At 41.3% G+C, this 16764-nt stretch overlaps 1 protein-coding gene across 4 annotated transcripts in view; it reads right to left on the reverse strand.

Moving 5' to 3' along the window:
- PHEX (phosphate regulating endopeptidase X-linked) overlaps positions 1-16764 on the reverse strand; it is a 199530-nt gene that overhangs the window by 100672 nt on the left and 82094 nt on the right. For all 4 annotated transcript variants that reach the window (XM_087860390.1, XM_087860389.1, XM_087860387.1 and 1 more), the window contains one exon: positions 1972-2073. In XM_087860390.1, the coding sequence (XP_087716516.1) occupies positions 1972-2073 (102 nt within the window). The remainder of the gene's footprint in view (positions 1-1971; positions 2074-16764) is intronic.

The following is a 16764-nucleotide window of genomic DNA, read 5'->3' on the forward strand; positions in this document are numbered from 1 at the left end:
AAAAAATGACTACAGTCCCCGAAACATTCCTCTGGTATATATCCATTCATCACATGCACACAGGCCTCATCACTCCACCCCACCCTCCACACGGGTGACCCTCAGGCCACAAGGGGTCAGGCTAGGATCAAAAGTCCCCAGTGCTCTGAGCTCTTAACTGCCCCGTGTAAGATAAATCCTGTTCCAGATATCACAAGCTAGCCCAGCAAATAAATGAAGCCTTCAAAAAACAACAATATTTTGGTGCCAAAAGTTTCATCTGCCATCTGGAGAGCTTCTCATCACAGCCCGCGTGCTCCTGCCTTCATCAGCTTGCGCCTTACGTGACTTAAGACGGCTTTGACAGATTCTCGAGGGGAAAAAAATCCAACTTACCCTTTGTCTTCTTCCAACACCTGCCACCCCCGGCCACCCAAGTTCTTTCTTCACTGCGAACTGTGAACAGCCTTTTCATGTCTATTGACAAAAATATCTATGGCAATGTTTATCCCTCTCAGGAGTATTAAAGCTCTAGAAAATACCCTTGCTAAACCTTTGCACATTCTCACTTCAATAAGGCTAAGCATTCCCAGAATGTTGCCCTCTTTGGTTTTTTGTTGTTGTTGTTATTTAATAGACTTTATTTTTTCGAGCAGTTAGTTATAGGTTCACGGCAAAACTGAAAAGAAAACACAGAGACTTCCCATAAAACCCCTGACCCCACACATGCATACCTCCCCATTAACAAACTCCACCACCAGAGTGGTACATTTGTTACAATCAATGAACCTGCATTGATACATCTTTACCACCCAGAATTCATAGTTTATATTAGGATTCATTCTTGGTGCTGCACATTCTATGGGTCTGGACAAACATACGAAAACCACGTATCCACCATTATAGTATCATAGAGGGTAGTTTCACTGTCCTACCCTCTCCCTCTGTTCTTGACCATAGGGCAAAAAGATCTGTACTCAGCATGACTCAGTTGGACTCTAAGCAGTGTTCCCCAGGCTCACTAAACAATAAAAATTACCAGGGGAACTGGCTAGAGTCACAAACGTTCAAACTGCACCCTCCATCCACTAAATCAGACCTTGCTGGGGAGGGGCCCAGAGAGCCATTTAGGCATCCCAGGGGATTACTATCATCAGCAAGGTTTTAAAATACCTCTCTAAAGAAGAAATGCTTCTAGTTCAGAGTCTCCCAGATACAGGGCAGCATCCATTCAGAATGCAGGAGGTATTCCCTACCCACTCGAGCTCCAGCTCCATTTGAATATCTAGAATTCAAGATAGATAGATAGAATTCGTTGTTTAAGCAGCATAGCTGCCAACACTTCTCTCACTTATTCCTTTATCTTGTTACATAGTACCAGAAAATTTTACAAGGCCCACCAAGCGTCCACTTCTATTAGGAAACATTTTTGTATTCCTATGCCATGGTCTACTAGTGGTCTGTAGTTCATAAGCATGCTATTTGGATCATTAGAGCAAAATGACGGGTTAGGAAAGTAGACCTGCTTGGTTGCGGGAAAGGATTTTCCCGAGGACATTTGCACACATCATGCACAGAGCAGAAGGACACACAGCCAGTATGGATTTTTCTTCTTTGGGCCTTGAGGGTTCTTCTGCCAGCTGCTCCCCATGGCTCCCCACTGCTCTGCATTCTGCCACAGCCAATGATGGTTTGTGGCAAAATTCGCTGGGCAGCGGGCCATGTGGCTCTTAGACCAGCAATTAAGAGAGAAGGAAAGGCTGAATTACAAGGTGTTTGAAATGCAATGTGAGAAAGAAAAAAGTCCGATCTTATTTTCTCTTACCTCCTGGTGGTGAAATCTATATATTCATCCCAAAACAGACACCTGACTCTGGGGTTATTCGGAGTCAAGAGCTCAGTCAATATAAAAATCAAGTACACAATCCTGAGGGTGAAAATCCATTACACCAAAGCCATATATATATTTTTTAAATCAAAAGGAATCCTTACCTTTTCTTTGGCTTTCCTTTTTGTCCCTGCGTCCATCCACTCATTTTCTTTCTCCAGCATGTCAATAAAGGCCCAGCGAATACCCTCAATCAATTCCTCCATCTACAAGGAAAGAAGCACCCAGAGAGACAGGTCAAAACCAAGAAGCTTCAGACAAGGTTTTCTGGCCATGAGAAATAGTTCAGTGCCAAATATGGTGGGAAACAGGTTCCTTTCAACTTGACTCTAAGCTCTGGAAACATTTCTTTCCCCAGGAAAATACTTTTTTTTCCCCACCACTAGAAGATAACTAATCATTCCTTTGTAGAGAACAATCTGATGGTCCAGTTGTAAAAGGATAATATGGGGAAAGGAATTCACCATGGGTTATGACGACCTAATAACTGACCTTTCTATACCTACTAAATTAAGCCATCCTTATCAAGGTGGCAACTAATTTCAAGAGTTAATAAGGATTTGAGAGAGACATGCGACGGCATGGGCTGTGTGTTTCAGGCGGGAATTACAGAAGCAAGTGAGTGAACAGTTGCAGGAGACGCTGTTAAAGAGCGAAACAGGCAAGGAGAGCCAGCACCCCAAGGGACTCTTACCCAATATAAATCAGACTTCTGTCAGGACCCTAAGTTTTCCCCAAATTTAGTGCCAGCGGTCACACCAAATGCTTGTCTTTTCTATGTAATCCTCCTGCTCTCCTCTCTACTCCCTTGCAGCTTAAAAAAGTCTTAGGTTATTGCAGACCTAAAATGGTAGGTCTGGAGGGGGCTGCTACAGAAAAGCTGTCTCCTGAAAGACCTGTTCCAAAGTGTTTCAACAGTGAGACCACACACCCACACTGGCGTTATGTTTGCCCTGGCTTTTCTTCCTGTGTTTACGGGCCAGCAGAGAGAACTAGGGAAAGAGAGATGCTAATACTTGCCTTCAGAGGCCCACACAGAGTAGTCTGGGAAGGTCCTGCCTGTTTATGGTTACAACCCCCCCCCCCCAAATTCCATTCTCTCACAGAAGATGCTTTGATTTTCTTGATAGGACACTCAGGAAAGAATACTAGGTTTGGCACCAGAATTAAATTTTTCACTTAAGATTAGGGGGTTGTAAATCCATTTTTAGCATTAATTCTAGAAGGAAAGTTTAGATGTTTCCTTGGTTCTATAATGAATTGTCAGCACAAAGCTCAAAATAATTTTTTTTCTGTTTAATAAGTTTTCAGCTATGTTTTCAGTTCAATAACAGTTGTAAGGGAACCAGAACTGCAAATCAGTGGGCTGGGTTCCATCGTATGTAAATAAGAACAAACAGCAGATGGAAGGGGGTGGGGGGAACTTCACAGCTATTTTTTCCCAACTTAGTAAAAACATGAAGGGAAATCTCAACTTGGGATTGGGGCACGACTGAAAACACGCAATGACAGAAAAGTTGCGGTCCTTTGAAATCATAAAGTCAATGGTTCTCAAGCTTGTCTACACAATGAGATCTCTGAAGGGAGCTTCCAACAATCCTGACGGCAGCAAGTCAGGACACTAATGTCACTGTTGCAGGGTGCAGCCTGGGCTGGGAGTTCCAAAAGACCCCCAGGCGATTCTAATGTGCAGCCAGGGTGGAGCAGTACCCGTCTGGGGGAAGCCAATTATTTTACAGACAAAGAAACTGAGAGTCCAGAGAGTCCATGATCCCTTCCAGCTCTTGCAGCTACGGAGGGTCAGAGCCAAGACGCAACCACAGAGCTAAATGACAGTTGTGAGCTCAGAACTTCCAGGATCAACAGAGGTGTGCCTCATAGATGAGAGGAAAATGCCAGGGAAGTAAAAGGGAACCAACCGAAAGATGTAGAAGTCACAATTTCAAACAGAAAGCCCACACAAGGAGACTGTTAAAACGACAAGGAAATCTCCAGCGACTAGAATTTTTGCCTGTTCAGTCACCAGCACCCTTAAGTCTTTATGACCTCATCACACGGCAACACCCATAAGCCTGCCCATGACCTTCACATAAAAGCTGAAACAGTATTTTCCCAAGTTAACTAAGGAGGGGGCAATCAGGGTGGGAAAAAGTGGGTAAATTAAGAGAGACTCAGTGACCAAATCAATGGAAGCAGGTAATTAACTTTGTGTGGGGAGGTGAGCAAAGGACAGAAAGTCAGATTACTTCCCAGGCTTCAGGCACGGGCAACTAGGTGAACACTACTGGGGATGCTGGAAGAGAAAGAGGGCTGGGGACAAAAGCCACACCTCAGTGGGACGAAGGGTGCACAGGAAGTGGAGACAGCAAGTCTGTATAACCCAGTCAAGGAGTCTGTCTACTATCAGAGAGCAAGAATCCCTGTCCCCTTCGAGGGTCCTTCTAGCTGGACTAAGAATCAAATTGACATGAGACAGGTTAATAGGAGAAAATCAAATTTAATATAGTATGTAAGGGGAATCCCCATAGATGTGGCAATTCCAAAGACAGGCAAGATGAGGTACACACGTCATTCTGAACTAAGGACAAAGGGGTAGGGGGTCTGGACTTCAGAGGAAAGGAATGCACTTCACGGGGCAATGAGAAGAGCAGGTGTTTGGTAATTAGATGTTTGCCCTGCCATACACATGGGTCATTCCAATAAAATTTATCTCTGCTAATAACCCTCACTCTGGGGAACACCCAATTTAGATTCTTCTCTGTGGTGAAGGGAAGAGCAAAAGTTTCCCTCAAGCCTGTAGAGTCTCAAGTGCCTTCAGCTCAGAATAATCTCCATGCCAAAGCCGCCCATATTGGGGCAGCCTGCCCTTGGCTTCTACACTGTGAAGGAAAGAAAGCAAAGATAAGGCAGAGGGAGATGTAGGGGTAAGAGAAGAGACTGAGGGTTTGGGGTTTGAGGTTTGGGGTTTGGATCACGTGCATATGTTTGTTGCTGCTGCGGCTGCTTCTGTGGTTGTGGCTGTTGACCGTGTGAGAGACCTAACTGTGTTTAAGTATCACTGGAAACTCAACAATAAGAAAACAACCGAAGTGATTTTAAAATGAGCTAAAGACATAAGTCAATCAGAGAAAGACAATTATCATATGGTTTCACTCATATGTGGAATGTAAGGAATAGCCCAGAGGAGAATAGGGGAAGGGAGAGAAAACTGAATGGGAAGAAATCAGAGAGGGAGACAAACCATTATTACAGGAAACAAACCGAGGGTTGCTGGAGGGGAGGTAGGTGAGGGGATGGGGTAGCCGGGTGATGGGCATTAAGGCGGGCACGTGATGTGATGAGCACTGGGTGTGATATGCAACTGATGGATTGTTGAATACTACAACTGAAACTAATGATGTACTGTGTGGACTAGCTGAATTTAAATAAAAAATAAAATAAAATGAGCCAAGGACATTAATAGTCACCTCCCTAAAGAAAACATACACATGACAAGCATATGAAAAGGTGCTTCCCATGATAGGTCATCAGAAGAATGCAAACTGAAACAATGAGATACCACTACCCACCTATTAGAATGGCCCGAATCCACAACTCTACCACCACTAAGTGCTGGTGAGGCTGTGCACCAACAGGAACTCTCATCCACAACTGGTGGGAGTGCAAAACAGCAGAGCCCCTTTGGAAAGCAGTTCGGCAGTTTCTCACAAAACTAAACATAATCTTACCACACGATCCAGCAACCGTGCTCTTTGGTATTTACCCTGAAGTGAGGAACTTATGCCAACATAAAAACCTGCACAAGGATGTTTATAGACACTTTATTCATAATTGCCACATCTTGGAAGAGTCCAAGATGTGCTTCAGTAGGTGTGTGGATAAACAAACTGTGCCACTTCCGGGCAATGGAATATTATTCAGCCCTGAAACAAGCTAGCAAGTCATGAGAAGACACGAAGGAGCCTTAAGTACCTATCACTACAGGAAAGAAGCCAATCTGAAAAGACTATATACTGCACGTTTCCAACAATAGCACATTGTGGAAAAGGCAAAACTATGGAGACAGTAAAAAGATCAGGGGTTGCCAGGGGTATAGGGAGAACAATGACCAGGTAGGGCACAGAGGATTTTTAAAGCAGTGAAACTCCTCTGTATGACAGCATAATGATGGATGCAGGTCACTATGTTTTTTTCCAAACCAACAGAACATGTAACACCAAGAGTGAACCCTAAGGTAAACTATGGACTTTGAGTGATATGTGGCAATGTACATTCGTCCTCGGTAAAAAAATGTACCATTCCGGAGACCAATGCTTATAATGGGGGAGAGTCTGTATGTGCAGGGTTGGGGGGGTTATGAGAAATGTCTGTATCTTCCTCTCAATTTTGCTATAATCATAAAACTGCTGTAAAAGAATTAAGTCTTTTTAAAAATTTTTTTAAAAGTACTGACAAAAAGGGTTCAGTGAAGAAGAGATTGAAAATACAGGAGTTGGGCCCTGAGAGGGCAAAGGGGGACAGGATCCAGAGACTACGTGGAAGGATTCACCTTATGAGGCAGGATTATGAGAGAAGGGTAAAATGATGGACAGGAATTGACAGGAATGCAGAAGAATCTTTAGATTAGATGGTGGAAGGTTGAGAGTCTTCATACAATGGTGTGTCTTCTCTCCATGAAATAAGAGCAAGATCTGCTAAAACGGAGGTTTCTCTAAAAAAAATTCAATTTCTTCATATTCAGCTATGTGCATCCTGGCAGCATGAACATATTGGTAGGAAGAGAGGTATTTACAGCTGAGAACAAAGAGGGCAACGAAAGGTTTGCTCTCAGTCCCCTAGCCAACATGTAGTGGTTAATAGAAAGCACCTCAAGAATACATCAGAAGCTGAATGCGTCCAAGGAAAATACTTGGAGTAAGGAGTATGAAAATTAATCTGCTTTCACTATGGCTTAAAATAAATGACTTAATCAAATAGAACAAAATAAGCACGTACCGAAGCCAAAGAGATCATTGGCAAATTCATATTTTGGAAGTTTTGGACTTCCCAACAGAATCTTAAGATCGTTTTGCCCCTATTCGCTTCAGGGCACTTTTATGAAGTATGTACCTATTATTAAAATGAGGCTGGGGGCGCCTAGGTGGCTCAGTCCATTAAGTGTCTGACTCTTGATTTCAGCTCAGGTCATGATCTTGGGGTTGTGAGATCAAGCCCTGCATCAGGCTCCAAGCTCAGCAGGGAATCTGCTTAAGATTCTCTCTCCCTCTGTTCCTCCTCCCACTTCTCTCCCTCCCTCTCTAAAAAAAAGAAAATTAAAAATAAATTGAGGCTGAGTACTTCCAGATGGTGCCCTCTAAGCGCCCTGGCTTTGTAGGCCCCTCCCTTGCCATCCCTAGGCATTAGAACGGCTCTGGAAGTCACTAACATTTTAAACATTTTGCATAGATGCTTAAAGCTCTCAGTCTCTACTCTGCTGACAGGCATTTCAAATGGAAATCTCTTAAGATGAGTAGGGGCCAAAGACAGGCTGTCCCAAAATGTGCCACTTCAGCATACTAATTATTTTAAATAAAAGTTACAAAAGAGACAGCCTCCTCCATCCCCCTGAAAGCAGGAAATAAATCTCCCATGTGAAAAGTGCCACCCCGGTACCAGGAGGTAAAGAGACATCCTCATCACCGGACGCGGGAAATTTAGAGCCGACAAGGCTGTATAAACAATGGGTGTTACTTTTTACTAATTTACTGCCACAACCAAATTCTGTCTACAATTTCTTACTATTGAAGCTCCCAAAGTTAAGTTTCCTTTGTCCTGTTAATTCCTCACGACTTTGTCTCCTTGTCTAAAAAGTATAAAAACTCACTGCTCATTTCTTTACGTCTCAATTTCCTTAGAGGACCTCAGTGCACATGTAATAAAACTTGGGTTTGTTCTCCTGTTAATCTGACTCACTTAAATGTTATTCTTAGTCCAGCTAGAAGACCTTCAAGGACAGAGAAAGAAAATTTCCTTCCTTTCAAGGGCAAAAAGATTTCCAAGATGCAGATTGGCAAATAGTTGACTGTTGACTCATGTGGCTTCCTTCTTCAGTTTTCTTTCCTTCTCCTCCCTCTCCCCTCCCCCCACCACCTCTGTCTTTCCTAAATCCCTATCTTGGTAACTCAGTCTCTCTATGGCCCTCTCACAGACGTCAAAACCCAAGCCATTACTTCCCTCTTTGCTCTCCTGTGAGCCTCAGTTGGCCTCGGCCCTAGCCCTCTCAGGTGCTGCCCCCCCCCCCGCCCCCCAACCCTCCCCCCTTCCAGGCCGCACTGCAGGCTTTGTTTTGTTTTTTCTTTTTTGCAGACTTTACAGATTTATTGTGTAACATTTTCTGTGAAACAGTGCTGAGCCACCCCAGCAGAGCTCTAGAACAAGTGAAATCTTTTATGGTGAGTAATGTCATTGGTTGTCATGTCAATGCAAATAAAAGAAATAATGAGCATAGCATGTTGGAATGAGGAATCACTGAACACTTCTGATTTTTATCTTTAAACTTCTCTACAGCATCACATAATAACATCGCCTTCAGTTAAGCCGTGTTCCCTGAGGCACAAAAGCCGGCTAGAGTTTCAAAATAAGAAAAGAGTATTTCTTCACCAAACCTTGACCTAATGACCCCACCAGCCAACATGTCACATTAATAGAAATCACTTAAGGTGGAAATCCTAAGTTGAAGTTTTCCATAGAAAATATTTTTTTTAGGCACAAAGACAAAAACATACTAAAATTAACTCAACTGTTTTTATGGTAAAATATGCCACATTGAGGACAAGGGCCCTCTAGGCAAAGCAGCATTTTCCCAGGCATCTATTTATTTCAGATCTCAGAGATCCACACTGAAAATACAGTTCATTTGGGGTGCCTGGGTGGCTCAGTTGGTTAAGTGTCCAACTCATGCTTTCAGCTCAGATCACGATCTCAGGGCTGTGAGACTGAGCACTGCATCAGGTTCCACACTCAGAGGGGAGTCTACTTGGGATTCTCTCCCTCTGCCCCTCCCTCAGCGCTCATGCATTGTGCACACTCTCTCTCTAAAATAAATAAACAAAATCCTTTAAATAAGTAAGAAAAGAAAATATAGCTCATTCAGTTGGCCTGTGGGCAGCTGTTAGTTCTTTTCCTCAACCAGTGGTTTATTTAAAAGTGGTTCCGCTTTCAACCTTTGCACGCCAGCATTCTGCCCATAGTGTTCTATATCAGACACTGGGGAGACACACATGCATATGCATGCACCTGCTACCCTTCCATGGAAGGTTTTTTTTTTTTAACAAGAGTCTTCCACCTCAGTAAAATTTAAGTTGTGTCACCTACTCCTCTTTTGATCTGTCCTTACCATTTCCCCTGTTGGATGGACATAGGAACTTTGTGTTTTATATAAATGAGTCGAGAGTTCTAGTAATGCATTTGAAGGAACATATGCCATACTGCTCCAAGAAGGAGGCAGTTCATCCCACTGTCAGTTGTAGTTTCCTTCAAAGCTGTGTCTCTAGCAATAAAAAAATCCTACTTGCCCAACTCGGATCCTTCCTCATACCCATGAAACCCAAAAATTTAAGCCCATACTTTCAGTCCCTTCTCAGAGTTCCTATTAGGCTTACGATCAGAACAATACAGGTGTGTGTTGAATTGCTATTTACATATATTTGGTCTCCACAACAAAATTTGTAAGCTTTTAAAATAGCAATCACGATTTGGATCAAATGAGATGGTGGATATTCAAACGCAGGGTCACTGGCAAACTAATGTAAATGGGCCAATTTAGCATAAACATTATTTTGAGCCAAAAACAATAAAAATCCAGCAGATTCAGGAAAAGCTCTTTACCTCCCGTTCAACTGCCTGCTTATACCAAGAAGAGAGCTATTCACAGAGATGCCTCTTTCCTAAGAAACTTAGCTGCATAATAAGGCAACCTATATCTTCCAAACGTCTTCTCTACCTTTGTGCTAATAGTCTTTGTCCCCTTCATGTCCTCACACGCCTCCCCTCTCCTGAGCTCAGATAAGCCTCCTAGTACCTCAATGTCTTCAGAATTTCATGGCTGTGCCGATTCCCCATTTGTACAAAACTATATTTGATTTTCTCCTGTTAATCTCTCTCATGTCAAGTGGATTCTTAGTCCAGCTAGAAGGGCCATGAAGGAAAAAGGAAATTCTTCCTCCCCAGTGGTTGGTGTAGTCAGCAAGACAATGCCTTGCTAGACACTGCTCACACCAGACACGGCTACAACAGAGAGATCCTCAGGACATCAGACAAACAGTTGGCAGAAGGCAAGGTTTCTTACCATGTCAGTCTCCGAGAATCTCTCTTTGTGGAGTCTGATGGAGCAAGGGTGGGGAGAAGCCTCCTTCTCTCTTTCTAAATTTAAATTAAAAGGAGAAAATAGGTGTGGAACTATGTCCTTGGGCTTAGCAACTCATTAAATTTGGTAGAGTACTCTGGTTTCTGATCCATTTCCTCCCACATATAGTCTTCGTTTTCTTTTGTGTCTTTTATGTCATTTTTCACACAAACTTCGTTGTGGGTTAATGTGCACATGAGGCAAAGGCTGTTGCTAAGGGACATCTTGGAAGACAAAGCCATAACGCTGGTGGGCACAGGTGGAGCACTTAAAAGCTGTTAGAACACTCTCCACCTAACTAACTCAAAGACTCCCGTATTGGGATAAGCTGGTCACCTGCCAACCTCAAGAAAACTTCTGTGCAACAGGATACGCTCTAAAACAACGCGCAGTCCCCAACCCGCACCACATGCCTCCTACGTGTTAATGTGGCTCCAAGAGACCCAAGGCTAAGCCTAAGCTATAATGTGTGTGTAAGACAAACCTTGCTGTGGATTAGGATTTTTCCTTTTGTCGTATTCTGTGTCCTAAGAGCTTGGTTTTGTGACCAGTGAAAATGTTCTCTTTGGTCTCCACCATTAAGAGGGTGCACTTACCAGGGTGCACCTTGGTGACCAAATAGACCAGGAATCTGAGTCTCTCTCTGTCCAGCTGTGCCCGCTCTCAGGGGAAGTTTGTCATGAGAGGTTCCAGCCGAGAGGAACCTTTGCCGTCTCAACCTTCACTGCTTGTCAGTGCTGGAAGGTCCCATTCCAGGAGCACTGCCCCGTGTCACAGATGAGCGGGTCTGTAACCGGAGGAGGCATCTCACTATTTCACGGGGACTGGAGACACTGTTTTCACTACACCATCCTTACTGCCTATGCAAGGCACACTTTTGCTTTCTTAGACTAATTTTGAGAGTAAACTTTTAGAGCATGGGGACTGCCCTCTTTGGATGTCTCTTAAGTCTTCATTAAGCCATTAAAAGGATTATTGTGGTTTGAGTCGCTACTCACAGATTCTACTGGCCAGTGGCCAGATGATGGATCCTCTCAAATGGCTGTATTTAATAGAAAAATATACTTTATAGAAAGCTCTCAATTCTCTTATTAGTAAAATCGCTAGCTTTAAGGGACTCCCTGAAAAGATGAAAGAACAGAAATCAGGCTTAAGATTTAAAAATAAATGTCCACATCCAACCTAAGTTCCCCTTTTAAAATCTAGCCTCAACTGCCTGTTGTAACTTCTCTTTCCCCACAGGTCTCACAGGGAGCACTCCAGCCTAATCTCTAGGTTCAAAGTATACAGGCTGTTGGTGTAAATGCTAAAAGCCAGGAAATGAATTTAACAAAAGCCCCTGAGACTGGCAATACGGCTTGCTTTGCTCCTACTTTCCAGGGCTCTGTCATCAGGCTCTGCCAGCTTCAGACATTCCTAAGCAACGTCCTTTGCAGGTGTACCCTAGACACCCCCACCCCCAAAAGAATTCATATCCCTGGACAGCAGCAGAAATTTTCAATTATGAAGTCCTTTTATCTCTGCTTTCAGAAGATCCTACCAAATTTAGAAAGGAATTAGAAAGATTAATGACTATTCACAATCCCTCATGGAGGAAGCAAGACCAAACTTTAACCTACCCCTCCTACAAATGATCTGAGAAAGGCCAATATTCATGGGCCAAGGCTGAACTGTGTACCTGAGAAAAAACCTTTTGTTAAAATGCTTTATACAGACTTGGCAAAAACATAAATCTCCTGATTCCCATTTTTTGAAAGATTTTTTTAATTTGAGAAGGAGAGAACGCGCGCATGGGGGGCTGCAGAAGGAGAGGGAAAGAATCCTCAAGCAGACTGCCCGCTGAGCGCAGAGCCCCATGACACAGGGCTGGATCCCACAACGCTGAGATCATGACCTGAGCCAAAACCAAGAGTCAGAAGCTTAACCAAATGAGCCACCCAAGTGCCCTTCTTGATTCCCATTTTAGTTAAAAATTTCCATAATATAAAAAAGCAAATTTAGTTTTAAAAAATGGGCTAGTCCCTTGATTTTCTGGCCGTGATTAATCCTTTGGGGGATTAGAAACAACTGTGTGTTTTACAAATCTCACAAAACCAGAAATGCAACTCTAGAAACAAGTCAAAGCCCACCCAGCTTTACCACTCCCCAAAACTTGCCTATTCTTCTCAAAATATTTGTAGATATTATAAAAGAACAGAATACTGAAACAAAATTGCCCTGTACTTTTTTTTAAAGGGCAACTTTTAAATAGCAATTACTCTAAAAACTGGAGAGAAAAAAAGATTGCATTCTTTCTTTGTCCCATGAAATTACAAAACTTACCATGTCTTTGAAATGTAAACACAGCCCATAATCACCTGAGACTAAAGAAAAAAACAGGTAAGATGTCTTTTTAAAATACAAAGTGCTTGAAGGATTCTTGTGGCCAGACTCTAGCACCCCTGATAACAGACAGACATGCTCCCAATCTCCATCCTGGAGAAAACTTGGATACTTATTGTGTACCTTTATGATGTAAACTATACCTCCATCATCTCTGCATGTAAGAGCCATTCCTCGAAACACAAACTTTAGGGAGAGTTTTTCCTCGAAAAAAAAAAAAAAAGAGGGAGATATTTGGAAATTGGGCTTTTAATGTTCTCCCTGATGAGGAAGCAGAAGGCTCGCTGAAGACAAAGCACAAGCTGACACCCTGCAACCTGTCCCCCACCCCCCACTCCTGGGTGGGATATGTGTGACATTCTTCTGGGGGTCTCCCAACTGTCTTAATATTAATACCTTGCTAGAGGGGGAAACAACCTTAACTTGACAGTGGCAAGGCCTCAAGTATCTTGTAGGTCCTCTTTAGCATATGAAAGTTCTTTTGAAACCTCCCTTTTCCTTACTTCCCCCAACTCTGAGTATTTAATCAGTCACCCCTCAAGACACCACTGCAGCAGCTGTCTGCCCACAGGTCCTGTCCCCGTGCTTTAATAAAACCACCTTTTGTTTGGGGCCCCTGAGTGGCTCAGTCGTTAAGCGTCTGCCTTCGGCTCAGGGCGTGATCCCAGTGTTCTGGGATCGAGCCCCACATTAGGCTCCTCCTCTGGGAGCCTGCTTCTTCCTCTCCCACTCCCCCTGCTTGTGTTCCCTCTCTCGCTGGCTGTCTCTCTCTGTCAAATAAATAAACAAAATCTTTACCAAAAACAAAACACCATTTTGCACCAAAGACATCTCAAGAATTCTTTCTTGGCCATCGACTCCGGACCTCAACCCACCGAACCTCACCTATATTCCAAAACCACATCATTTTCACAAGTACCAGTAAAAACAAAAGCTAGATTTTTTGTTTGCATCTTGTCTGTGTATGTGTGTCCACATATGTTGTTAATGTAAGATATTATCTCTACCTCTGGATGATTTTGCTAAAATTAACTTGTAAAAGAGCTCTATGTAGTTGGTTTGAAGGCAAGCACTTTTAAGGTTGGACATCTAACACTCAGAAAGATAGAAACTAACCCAAATGTTTTTCAAGTTCATGTGATCGGGGGGAAAACATTTAGTATTAAAGCTTATTTAAGATTGTTTATTTAATTAAATGGACCTATCTTCAGAGTTACCAGCATAAAATACAAAACTTATCCTGCCTGTGTTTACTAAAAGTTGAACAAATTCATGTTTTCTCAGTTACAACATTTACCAGGAAAAAAAAAAACTTAAAATAATGGTTGACTTTGTCTAATGCCTCATGAAGTATGTTGGGTAATCTAAACAGAAGTATTAGGAACAAGTAAATTAAACTGATGTAAATAAGACAAAAAGGTTTGTAGGTATATTTTTAAATAGCTACCAAAAGCTTTGGCAACCTGAAACTTTAAAGTTTTGGTAAGTTAAATGATAAGTTAAATTCATTTAACATCTAGATAATTTTCATATAAGATAAGATAATGAAGCCGTAAGTACTAAACCTAGGTTTATCTAACTTTTGTTTTATGACAGAGAAACTAAAGATAAATTTGGGTCTGTTAGTAAACATGTTTTGTGCCTTAAAGGCTGTGCTACAAAAATTGCATGTTTCTAGAAATTATAAAATTTATTCCTAAATTTGTCAATCTAAAGACTACTGGCATAACAAACAATTCACAATTGCTTACTACTTAGTTTTCACTAGAAATTAAGGTTTCTAAGAATTTCTATGAATTCTAATAAACTCTAATAAATGTAATTATAACTACTGGAGATAATAAGAGGGACAACTCTGTATGCAAGGAAAATAAGATGTGTGTTTTTGGTAAGAAGTAGTATAAGGAATAGAAATTTTTTTGTTAAGGGAAAAAAAATAATTTTGTCCTGAAGTGCGGCTGGTTTTTTAAAGAGGGAAAGTAGGACAAAATATGAATGTAAAGAAGAAAGTTGTAAAAGGTTTATGGGGAAAAAATTTTGGAAAGAAATTTTATGTGTGGTTGGTACTGGCTAAGATTAGGATAAATTTAAGTAAGTAAATGGGTTTTAATATCAAAAATAAACTGGTACAAAATTAAAATTTTGTCTTTGTTAAGAGTACAAAGTTTTCCTGAACTACTTGGTCTGCTCTTAATAAGAAACTGTAAACCAAACTTTTTCTTTGCCTTTAAAGTTACCTGCCTAGAGAACTAGGATTATGTGTTTTGTCAAAATACTTTCCTATGTTTATCAAGTCTTTGATTACTTAAGAAAACCGAGCATTAATGTATAAAGAGCTAAATTCTGCCCACAACTACATAACATTCTGCATTTGCCTTTGAAATCTTTTTGTCATTTTGGTTAAATGGATAATTATATATTGTTTCATAATAATCTGTGATCCTATTTAATCAAATGTACAAACATTTTAATATTTTTTGACATGCTTTCCAAAATCAAATTCTAAAATAAAGTCTTTTGGCCACAATCTGAGGTGTTACAAAGGGCCCATGGAACATTTCAAAGATTCTGTGAGACAAACTACTTAGGCTTATTTGGTATGTTAAATTATGAGCATTGTCAAATAAGTGGTACTAAGACCTCTTAGATTTTATTTGTGTACATTTATTATTAAGATAAGTGTTCTAAAAATGGTATGAAACTCCTAGAAATGAGATGTCTTGGTATGTTATTATCGTAAAGTGTTGTGTGTCACAGACATTACCAAATTTCCTTGTCAATTGCATTGTAATGAACTCTAATGGGATCTCTGACCACGGACATTTTTATATCTTATCATTTAGTTACTGATTTACTCTGATGCTGTTACAAAGGAGCTTCATCTTCATGGAGACTCATAAAAAGAAGTCAGAGGACTTGTGTTTCTGATAAGCTTAAGATCATAAAACTTAACTATGTAAAAATTTCCAGAACTAATGGAAAAACTGGATTTAAGTAGAACAGTAATTAATAACATGGCACTGAATGAACTGAGGAGGATAACTAATTTTTATGACTTTGTTTAAAACACTGCCGCCTTTTCGTGGGGAACCTGGTGCTAAATCACTTGTAGACGATCTGCTTCTGAGGCAGGGTTTTGCACATAGCAGAGCAGCTCTCTCGCTGCAATCTACTGAAAGTCAGCCCCTGACACAAGGGTTTGTAAAAAAATAAATAAATAAAAACAAGAGAATGATTTATTTTTTTAAAAAAAGTAAAATAAAATAAAACATTGCTTTTTTTAAAAAATGCTTTGTTTTTCCAGATTTAAGGAAAGTTTTCTCTTAAGCTGACTTACGGCCGTTTGATAAAATACACTTTCATCAACAGAATGAAACATTTATCTTTTTCTCCCTACCTGATCCCTCCAGAATTCAGAAGCCCAGGAAGTACTCTTATATTTTCATGGCAACATATTTGCATAAGTTCAATAAGAATCTGTCCTCCTTATGACATGGCATAATTGGAAACATTGCTTATATTACCCAGGCTTTGACTGGAACGTCATATTTGAGAGACATGCATAGACTCAGATGTGACCAGACAGCCTTAAGGAACTAAGGTTGACTTTCTTGAATCAATAAAGCCCTTCGGGAAATGTCAGCCTAATACCTACGTGAATAAAGAAGGTCACTTTCCAGCAGGTACAAAAACCTCAAGATATTTGGGGGACCTCAAGAAGAGAGGAATTAACCCAAATCTATAGGCAATGCAGGTGAAGTCTGATGGCAAGTATTTGACTTGGCTTCTGGCCTCAAAAGGCCATTAAAATTTCAAAGTAGAGATTCCTTATAAAAAGTTCCAACAACGCAGTTTAAAAAAAAAAACAAAAACAAAAAACAAAAAAAGCCCTGGCCATCGCTGGTGTCTGAGTAATTCCAGATTTCCAGAGCCCTGAAGACAAGGGGTAACACCACAAAACATGGACTCATTTTCCACTCCACCTGCATTGGCCAAGCAGCTGCCAAGAACAAAGGCTCCATCTTCCGATACCTGGCAAACAAATGCAGTACTGCCTCCAAAAGTGCTTGCTTCTCTGAGGTGTCCACAAGTATATTTGGCGAGAAGCTTCCAGAGCAAGTCAAGGAGCACC

Source organism: Ursus americanus, chromosome X, assembly GCF_024610735.1.
Source record: "Ursus americanus isolate L20-20 chromosome X, mUrsAme1.1.p, whole genome shotgun sequence".
In the NCBI taxonomy this organism is placed as follows: domain Eukaryota; kingdom Metazoa; phylum Chordata; class Mammalia; order Carnivora; family Ursidae; genus Ursus; species Ursus americanus.